This window comes from Equus caballus, chromosome 4 (genome assembly GCF_041296265.1).
Source record: "Equus caballus isolate H_3958 breed thoroughbred chromosome 4, TB-T2T, whole genome shotgun sequence".
NCBI classification, from domain to species: Eukaryota; Metazoa; Chordata; class Mammalia; order Perissodactyla; family Equidae; genus Equus; species Equus caballus.
The window spans coordinates 106,401,855-106,412,499 of NC_091687.1; the positions used below are offsets into that span (position 1 = coordinate 106,401,855).

A 10,645-nucleotide genomic window follows, 5' to 3' on the forward strand; every position below is an offset into this window, starting at 1 on the left:
CTATGTACTGGGGCTTTGGGGAAGGAAAAAAAAGAAGAAGATTGGCAACAGATGTCAGCTCAGGGCCAATCTTCCTTACCAAAAAAGAAAAGAAAAGTATGGCTTTCCATACTTTTCGAATGTCTGTTATGGTCTGAAGGTTTGTGTCCCCTGGGAGGTGATTAGGCCATGAGAGCAGATCCCTTATGATTGAGAATTGTGCTCATATATCACAGGCCCCAAGAGCTGGCTCATCCATTCACCATGTGAGGACACAGCCAGCCAGCATCCGGAACGCCAAAGAGGGGTCTCACCAGAACCCGACCAGGCTGCCATCTTGATCTGGGACTTCCAAATCCGGAACTGTGGGGAAAAAGGTTTGTTGTTTATAAGCCACCCAGTCTGCAGCATTATTTTTTTTTAAAACTAGCAGCCCTAACGGACTAAGACCGTGTCTAAACTTTTTAAAACGCTCAAAATAAAAATCTTTGCTTTCCTTTTGCCTAATCCATTTTCTAATACGAACTGTCACTCACTTCATTATTTTTCAAGAGAGGAAATATGCATCAAGACTAAAACGTTTAAAGGACATTTTAAAGTTAGGCCAATTTATTTTAAAATTATATACATTAGCCAAAACTGAAACTTGAAAACTTAACAAGTGAACTTCGAGCTTTTACAAAATTGATGCAGTGTTCACAGATTTCCGCGACATTAACACTCTGTCTGAAACTGCAGGATTCCTTTGGAAGGAGGTTTTAAGTCCCCCCTTCAGCTCCAAGCATTCAGCTCCTCTCCCGCCAGGGGAAGGCATTTTTAAGACCTGCGCTGTCTGTCGCGGCGTCCGCCTGGCGCCTGGCGAGCAGCAGGTAGAGCAGGCCCAGGGCCCCCAGCAGCGCGGCCACGACCAGCCTCCGGCGGCTCCAGGGTGCCCTCCCGCGCCCCCACAGCGCCGCCAGCAGCCCGCGCCCCCGCCGCCGCTGCACGCGGGCCGCCACGCTCTCCGCCACCCTGTGCAGCCGCTCCTCGGGGCGCGCGCGGCCCAGGGCGCGCGCCAGGCCGTACACGTCGTTGGTGTAGGGCGCGCCCCCGTGCGCGCGCACCAGCCGCTCCAGCAGCGCCATGAGCTCGGCCACCTGGGCCTCCCGCTCCGCGCCGCTGGCGCGGTTGTCGAAGGCGCAGACGCGGCCATCGCACTCGGCCACCAGTTCCCGCAGCGCGCGGTTGTCGGTGCAGCGCACGTAGTCCTGCAGCGAGGTCCCGGCCAGGTCCTCCTTGTGCGTGAAGAGCAGGACCGTGCGCGCCACAGCGTCATCGCCGAACATGGCCTTGAGCCGGCGCGCGGCCTGCTGGTCCTGGGCGGTGAAGCGGCCCAGCTGGCTGACGAGGAGCAGGGCGTGCGGCCCGGCCGCCGAGAGCAGGTAGCAGCGGCCCCTCTCGCCGCAGCCCGGCTCTGTCCTGGGGTCTTCGGCGCCGCAACAAGTCCGGGGTGTCGATGACGTCCACGTGCCAGCCGGCCCAGCGGCAGCTGCCCACGGCGCAGGTGGTGGTCACCTGCGCGGCGCTGAGCCTCGAGAAGAAGCGCCGCTGGCCCAGGATGCTGTTGCCCGTGGCGCTCTTGCCGGCCCCCGTCCTCCCGGCCAGGATGAGCCTGAGCCTGGGCTCCTGCGGGTCGTCCTCGGAACCTGCGCGGACAATGATTCGTGAGCCGCAAGCCTGGAAGCGACTGAGCCTGCTGACCTGGACCTGCTGGACGCCTTTCGAACAAAGGGGAGCAATAGTGCCTCACCCTTTGCTTTTCAAGGCCAGCCTTCACTGAGGTGATCTGGTTAGAGACTTTTGGACTCCCGGGGGATCTTTACCTGTCTACGTCTTTCCTCTTTGGCGTCACCACATGCGCCTGGGGATGCTCCAACACCCCGTGGGCTTTTCCCTAGAGGACGCCCCTTTGCAATTCCAGGCCGCATGGGCTGCATCTGACGTGACCTCTGGTCACCCACAGCGTGCAGAGCTGTTGCTTATTTCACGACTTCAGTGGCCTCTGCGATACTCTCCCAGGTGCCATCCCAGGAGGAAAGGCAGCAGGCCTCGTGTGGAAGGGCTGCCCAGAGTCCCAGACACCTGGGTTTGAGCTACAGCCCCACCATCAGCCAGCTGTGTCACCTGGGAAGGTGCTTACTGTAAGACTTAAACGTCTTCTGCAAAATGCAAACAGACTGTTTCTCACAGGGATGTGGGGGGTGAGCTGAGACAAGCTCTCTTCTTCCCTCCCTCCTCCTTTTCCTCCTCCTCCCTCTCCTCTCTCTTAAACCTGCTGCCTTAGAAGACAGCGGTTTAACCTTCCATCCTGTTCTCTAACACCTGCTGCCTGGCAAATCGTGTTCCGTCTAGTCCATGATTGGATCCCTTCTCCATCCTCCTCTGCGGGGATCCGAGTAGATCCATGGTCCTCATTTCCCACTTTGGGAATGAAGGTGCAGGCTAGTCACAGAACTTAATGTCTCCCAGCAGGGCAGGGGCAGAGGTCCAGCTAACGTGCAGGTGGGGCTTGTCTCTGGTCAGTCTGGAGTTGGCTCGCCCCTCATCACCCAGAGCTCACTCCTGGGGGCATTAACGCCGTGTGAGGTGTATTCTTACCATAGGCAGTTTCTTCGTCTCTTACCATCCTCCGTCCTCCCATGCTACCTGCAAGAGTCCCAAACACAGTTTGATCTTTCGTTTCTCATTCATTTATTCATCAGATAGGTATAACTCCCCACGATGTGTCAGGCAAAGTGGAAAGAGCTGGTGACCCCACAGTGAGGAAGGCATGGTTCCCTCCTGCCCCTGAACATCTGAGTTTAGGGAGGAACCTGGGAAGAGCCTGGGCTGGGGTTGGAGTGAGGCTGAGACATTGGCTTTGTCATTTCAGGGACTCCAAGTGCAGCAGCAGAGCGCAGAGCGTGACACTCACTCTGCATCAGTGAGGCGGCTGTAGATGTTAATTTCCCAGGTAATTCTGTGTCAGTCACATGAGCCTTACATATGAAGTTTTCGCAGGAGTTTCAACAGCCAGAGGAGACTTTGGAAAACACTGAGAACCCCAAAATTTGCCCAGTGACTTAGGGAACACCCTAGGGTGGTTGGCCTGGGAAACAAACAAGAAGAAAACTGCAGTTTTGTTTGTGGAAATTGGAAAACAGACATACCTCGCAATCTGCTCTGGACAGCCTCTGACTCTGCTCTCAGCAAGCTGGATTATTTGGCTCGCAATGTGTCTAACTCTGATCTGTGTGCTGGAGAGACTGGGGCGCTCCCCTCCGTCTCCTGATGTTCTGCCCCAAATCTGAGGCTTCTCGAAGTAAACTAATGATGTCCAGCTCAACCATCATTTAATACAATAAATGTTCTAGAAGCGCGTTTCCTGGATCCCACAGGTACCCGGACGCAAGTGCACAGTCTCCTCCGTCTGCGTCTCCAGCCTCATCTCCAGCCACTCCCCGACTCGATCAGCCGCTCCACCAGGAGCAGACTTCAGGGCCTTTCCAGCCCACCTTGTGCTTTCCCTCCTGTGACCATTCATCCTCTCCCACGTTCTGTCTGAGTACTACCTGAGCTCACGTCCGTTTCTAATTCTCCCTGTCCCTGTTGTCCACCTGGTTACTGCAGGTGACCGTGTTCTCTCCCACTGGCACCACACAAGGGAAAGCAAAGCAGAGGTTTGCTGAATACCTTGTCTCTGGCCAAAGCACCAAGATGACAGGTTTGCCTGGTCCTCAGTCCAAAGTGCTCTTGTTCCTGCAGTAAGTGCCCTGCCACCTCCCCAAGCCTTAAGTTCAGCCCACAGGCCTCCTGTGATTGATTATTTTGTGTGTAGAAATCACCAAGCTGCCATAATTGACAGCAGAGCAGAAATGAAGAGACATCCAGAAGATTCAGAGCAAAGAAGGAGAATTTAGCCAAAGCAAGAAGTCCTTGTCAAAGGTGGAAATGGGAACGTGTGACACAGAATTCACAGAGCCCTGGGGTAGGTCTGTTGGCTTTTCCATATAGTTTGGATGAAAACTATATGGAAGTGTTTTTAAATACTTTAAATATGAAGTGATTTTAAATAGTTTTTAAGTTGAAGTTTGGGTGACAAATGGCTCGTACTTGTTGAGGGGCATAAACCATGTGAGTCCTATATTCGTAATCCTCTGAGACTTCAAAGTTCATCTAGTTCAGCACCTCCCAAACTTACTGTTTTTCAGAACTGCTTGAATGTTCTTTAAAAATGTACATTTTGGGGAACATCCTCAGAGAGTCTGATTCATGAATCAGGTGTTTCTGATGTAATCAGTCCACAAATCAGAGAATGGAAACCGTTATTTATTCAAACATCTTCATTGTACAGGTGGAGAAATTGAGGCATCCCTGCCGCTGGGGTGGGAGAAGCTTGGGTTAGGGGTCCTGCATGGGAAGGGGCTGGAGAGCAAGCTTAACCTCAGATGTCTCCCGAGGGCCCCTGCTGTGGGCAGTGTGGGGAGGGAGGATCTGGTGCGTCCATTCAGATGCACCCGGATCTGCCACATTGTCACTCGCTCTGAGGTTAGATTGCTCATGGTCCAGAGAAGCATCTTTTGCCTTTGCTGAGTGTGCAGTCTGGGCAATGTTGCATGCTTTCAAAATGTAACCTGTTCCTGGAAGTGGTTCCAGCACACACTTCACTCGCTGTGTTAAGGGAGTAAAGAGGGGAGACAGGTTTGTTCCTTAACAAGAATGTGCATCCTCCAGGCTGGAGAAGATACTCATAAACTTCCTCTCTCAAAACTCGGGACATCTTTAAACCTGGAAGCATCATCCTGGGTGCTCAGGCTCTTACTCACCCGCATGGTGCCTGGTGGGATGCAGGAGCTCAGGCAGTAAACGCTCTCAGAACCACTTTCCTGCTGGGTGGTCACAGCTCCCACTCACCAGCCAGCTCCCTCCCAGTTTGGGCTCACCTTTCCTGGTGACAGGCTCAGATGCTGGCTCCCCAAAGCAGCTGGCCTACTGCTTTCTGTTCGGCTGTGAGTGCAGCAGGCTGTTCCTCCCAACACACGGAGGAAGTCACTGTGCCTCACAGCCCTCAGAGCCCAGGAAGCTCAGGGAGGGGGGGCCCAGTGGTGACAAGTTAAAGAGACAGACACAATCCCCATCGGGTTGCGCATTTGCAGTGTTTCTCCTGCAAACCCTCCTTCCTGCTGTGACCAAGGTGGTGTGTGACTCCAGCAGGGCCAATCTACCAAATATCTTGCCACAGCTGTGGGAGGGAAGGGCGGTGTAGGCCCTTAGCCCTGACTCTACTTCTAGAGTTGGCGACTGATCTGATCTTCAATTACCTTTTATCCTCTAGGGATTTCTTTTTCCCTATAAAATAGGTCCAGAGAGTCTCCTGCCCCAGGACAAAGAATATGCTAGACGTTCTCAACGGCTGTCTGTTGACTGGACGTCCATGTGGCCAGTGCTACCCTGAGGTCCAGTCCATCAGAAAAGTCTGGAAGCAGAGTCTCATCATTCTCTAAGGAAGGCAGGTGCTCCAGCTATTGAAGGACCTGAGGGCTCGGCAGTGTGTTGAGGATGAATGCCTGACACAGTTCTTCAGTGGACCTTGTCACAAGGCCTAGTCCAGTCATCTGTGTTGGTGTCGCCAGTTCTAGTTTTCTCTCTTCTCTCAAGAGAGTCATGAGAGCGAGGTCAGCGAAAGACCCAGTCGTGTGGTGAACAGGCTACAAAAGAACTGGCTGTAGACCTGGTCATGTCACTAAGCAGCTGTGACCTCACCTAGCTCACTTAAACTTTTGGGAGTTCACTGTCCCTTTACATGAGAAGGAGGGCTAACCTGAGCCCTGGTCCACTGGCTGCGGCCTGATTTTTCCTCTCTTCCTTGCCAGCTGAAGTTTTCAGTGTGGGAAGAGACTCAACTTCCACTATTTCCCTCCCTTTTTTGGGATGACGGACACTCCCCCTGTTTCCGTCAGCATTGCTGAGGCAGGGAACCTCTCGTTCTCCCACTACATCAGCAGGGCCAGACTAGTGTGAGGCAAGTGCGGTGTCCAGGGCACAGAATTTAAGGAGGCACTCACCCCAGAGTCACTCAAGGGCTGACCCTGCAGGTGAACGGTCCTGAGAGTGAGGGCTTCCTTAAGAGTGAGGTGCCTGTAGCCCCTCTCTAGCCTCACCCTACTCCAAGCCATGGAGATCAGCTTTGACTGAGTCTCGGAGATCCGACATGTACCTTCCATGAAGATGCTTTCAGTGCCTCTTTGATACTTCCTTGCCATTTGCTGTTCCTATGCATGCGTGTGGTGTCTTACTTCAGTCACCTGTAACTCTCTGCCTGAGGGCTTATCTGGCTATAAGAGTTTACTTGGCTAGTGCCTGGAGCAACCTGAGGTTGTCAGAGAGCTGACGAACCCAGGAGCAGACCTCATCAATGACAGTCAGAAGTTAGTGAATTAATACCCTGCTTTCCTTGCTTAGCAAACTGTCCCCTGCCCACCTAGTGAGATAACTTTGAGGTATAGTCTGCACAAATTGCTGAGGTCCCCAGCAGGACTGAGACCCAGTTGTCTACAGTGGGGACGTCCGCATCCTTGTCTACAGTGGAACATGCTTGTGAACGCCACCTGCTTTGGCCCCTCTCCCTTCCCTGTCTCTGTGTTTTGTTCCCACATCTCTGCTAGTGCTCCCTGGGATCACCTCATATCCGAAAGGCTTTCTCCATCTCCACTTTCCTCTACATTCCTGTTAGCTTTTGATTATTTCTCCCTGTCTCTGGGCTTGGTCCCCTGTTCTTCACTCACTTGCCATCAATGGTGGGAACATATCTGAGGCCTGAGGCCCTGAGACTCCAGGGTCTCAGAACTATCCAGAATGCCTATTTCCTCTCCTCCTCTATTTCGACACTTCCTTCCTTCCCTTTCAATATTTACACGTTCACTGTTTTATTCTCTGTTCTTATAAATCCAGTAAAATGACACAGAAATCGTTAAATTTGTGCATTTTAAGGAAAACATCCTTGCTGAAGAGATCTTTGCTAATAAGAAGTTCACACCTCCTAGGGTAATTCTTCAGACCTGATCTCTCTGTCTTTTTATGACATTCCCAGAGCTGAACGGTCAGCATCCCTAGGGCCACAAAGGAAGAAGAGTGATCCAGATAGCATCTCAGGAGAGGAGACTATAAGAAAATAACTCCTTCTATCAAATATTGACTATCTGAAAGACATTGGCCCCACTGTTCCCCAGAATTTAGGTGCACTATTTCAATGCCCATGTAGATCCTGGTTCTTTTTTGAGGAGAGGGAGGTCATGGCAATCAAGGTTTACTTGTTTACAAGTTCCAGCCATGTAGGTGGTGCCCAGGATTCAGTTTCACAGGACAAGAACCAAGGCCAGCTTCCTAATTTTACAGCATGTTTTCCTTTATGTTTAAAGGAGATGGAAGTGTCTTATCCCAATGAGATGTTAAAATGTTGTGTATTTCATCTTCAAATATTATGTACAATGGGACACTGAAGTCAAATGTATTAAAAACGTTCAGAGTGAGAGAGAAACATATTACAATAAGTCTAGACTTGTGTGAGAACCTAGGATTTGTTTCAGTTAATAAAGGACCAGGAGAAAGGACAAGGGTAGAGGCATATTTGAAGTAACCTCAGCATGCCGTAAAAAGACAAATGAATGAGGAAAAATCACTCAGACAATGTGTAGGGTATATAGAAAAAGGACTGAAACAGAACTCCAAAGGCCCTCATCATCCTGGATCCATAAAGGAGAAAGTATTGCAAACGTTCAAGAATTAAAAAAAGCTGAAAGGTTTGTTGTTGTTAAAAACAAACTGAAGAATATTTGAAAAGGAAAAAAATCAGTTAAAATGGGGGATTTTTTGTTTCTGGTTAAGTTGGTGGAAGATGCAAAAGCCCTTAACCTCCACAATGACAAGAATTGGACAGAATAAAAACGTACTTCTCTGTGTCTAGCAAAGGATGGTGGATGCAAGGAAGCACTGAGGAACAGGATTCATGATAAGAAAGAGCCCTTACAGGTGAGCAGAGAGCTGGGGAGCCTCCTTTATCTGGGGTAGGTACTTGGCCTGGATATAAACGTTTGGATGGGTCGGCTTCCCACAGAAAGGTAGACTTTGCTGAGTGGAGGAGAAATTAGATGACCCTTTCATGACAAGGTGGGCTATCAAAATAGATGGGCATCTACATGATCCTTGAGGGAAAACCAAATTGCTTCTCTTGCTAACTTCTCCCCTTTCCATCATAAATTATCTTTCCTAAGAAAGCAGCAGTGGAGAATGGCCAACAAAACCGAGACATTATTCAATCCACATATTGTTACAGGGCCCTGCTGGTGAAGTAAAACCATTTTCACTTGGAGCCTTACACCCTCCCAGTTCAAAAGTTGACAAGATAAAGAAGCTGCTGTGGTCTTTTGTGGTTGCTGGATGAGAAGTGAACTCAATCAATTTAAAGTGGTGGCTTATTTTCATTCAACTCGAATTTAGGAGCCAAGGATGTGATCACTCTAACCACCAGACAGATAAATGAACTTGCACTCTCCATGAGATAAACCAAACCAGGGTGAACATATACTTCAGACTTCAGCTTTATTGTCGCAAATACAATACAAATTTACATGACATGTCAAGAATCTGGAAAATATGACTCATGATCATAAGGTCAAACAGTTAGTAGAAGCAGAACCACAGATGACTCATTCATTAGAATTACCAGTTAAGGACTTTAAAATAGCTATTATAAATGTATTAAAGAATTTATAGAAAAATAAATATAATGAGCTAAGAGTTGAAGAATTTCATGGTAGAAATATAAACTCTCAAAAGAACTAAATCTTGAGGCCAGCCCAGTGGCATGGTGGTTAAATTCCCGTGCTCCTCTTTGGCGGTCTGGGGTTTGCAGGTTCAAATCTGGGGCACAGACCAGCACACTGCTCATCACCTAATGCTAAGGTGGCATCCCACATGCAAAATAGCAGGTGATTGGCACAGATGTTAGCTCAGTGCCAATCTTCCTCAAGCAAAAAGAGGATTGGCAACGGATGTTAGCTCAGGGCCTATCTTCTCCCTAAATCTGAAACTAGAAAATAAAATAACTGAAATTTTTTGAGAAAACTTACTTGCATGGGCCTAATAGCATATTGGACATTGAAGAAAGGATCTAAGAACTTGAAGACAGGGCAAGAGAAGTTAGTGAGATTGAAGCACAAAAAGGAAAAAAAGTTGAAAAAAATAAATGAACATGGCACTAGTGATCAATGGGACAGTATCAAGCGGTCTAATGCCATTGGAATCCAAGAAGGAGAAGACAAGACTGAACTGGGTAGAAAAAACGTTTTGAAGATATGATGACCAAAAATGTTAAAATTTGATGGAAAACTTCAACTCATAAATCCAAAAATCTTAATTAACAGTCAGAAGGAAATACAAAGAAAAACAAACTGAGGCATTTTATAGTCAAACTACTGAAAACCAAAGAAAAAGAGAAAAATTTAAAATCACTAGAGGAGGCAAAAAGACACATATTATACACAGGGGAACAATATAAGAATGACAGCCACTTTCTCGTCAGAAACAATATGAGCCAGAAAACATTGGAACAAGCTTAAATTGCTGCAGAAAAATAATAGACTTCTTTATTCAGCAGAACTACCCTGAAAAAATGAAGATTAAAAGAAGACATTTGAAGATAATGAAAACCAGGGAGAATTTGTCCCACCAGGCTTATACTGCAAGAAATTCTTGAGGCTGACGGGGATGATAGCAGATAGAGACTTGGATCAACAGGAAAGAATGAAGGTCTCTGGACATTTTAAATATGTGGGAAATATGAAAAGACTACTATTTTGATTATTGCTTTGTTTCTAAAAAAGGAAATTGATTAAAGCAAAATAATCATAGCATATTGTGCGTTTTTTAACATATGAAGAAGTAAAAAAAAGGACCACAATATCACAAAGGGAGGAGAGGAGCTAAACGGAAGTAACTTCTCTGAGGTTCTAATATTTTATTTGAAGTGGTGCACTATCTTAACTCAAGATTGAGAATTAATGTTAAGGGTAAATATTTTAGTCCCTAGAGCAACCACTGAAGAAATAAAAGCCAAAAGAAGAGAGAAAGTGGAATAATTTTTTAAAACTCAGTTAATACAAAAGAATGAAAAAAAGAGGGACAAAGAAAAGATGGGGTAAATAGAAATCAGGAGCAGGAAGGTAGACTTAAATCCAAGCACAGCTGTAGTTACGTTATATGTAACTGATCTTTGACAAAGGAGCAAACGTTTCAATGGAGAAAGGTTAGTCGTTTCAGCAAATGATGCCAGAACGTGATGCTGGATGTCCACCTGCAAAAAAATGAGTCTAGACACAGACCTCAAATCTTTCACAAAAGTTAACTCCAAATGAATCATAGATGTAAATGTTAAATTAAAACTATGACTCCTAGAAGATAACATTGGAGAAAAATCTCCATAACCTTGGGTTTGGTGGTGACTTTTTAGATACAACACCAAAAGCATGATCCATGAAAGAAAAAGTTGATAAATTACATTTCATTAAAATTAAAAACTTCTGCTCTGCAAAAAAATATTAAGAGCAGGCAATAAAATAGAACGCAGAAAATACGATAGAGAAAATCAAAC

General features: G+C 47.5%; 1 protein-coding gene across 1 annotated transcript; it reads right to left on the reverse strand.

Moving 5' to 3' along the window:
* Positions 1–566: 566 nt before the first annotated feature.
* LOC102151033 (GTPase IMAP family member 1) lies at positions 567–4,961 on the reverse strand. The gene is given in 4 exon segments (XM_070266038.1): positions 567–1,454; positions 1,456–1,664; positions 2,617–2,664; positions 4,824–4,961. Coding segments are annotated over 3 exon segments (942 nt in total). The 5' UTR covers positions 2,660–2,664; positions 4,824–4,961; the 3' UTR covers positions 567–764.
* Between the last annotated feature and the right edge of the window lie 5,684 nt (positions 4,962–10,645).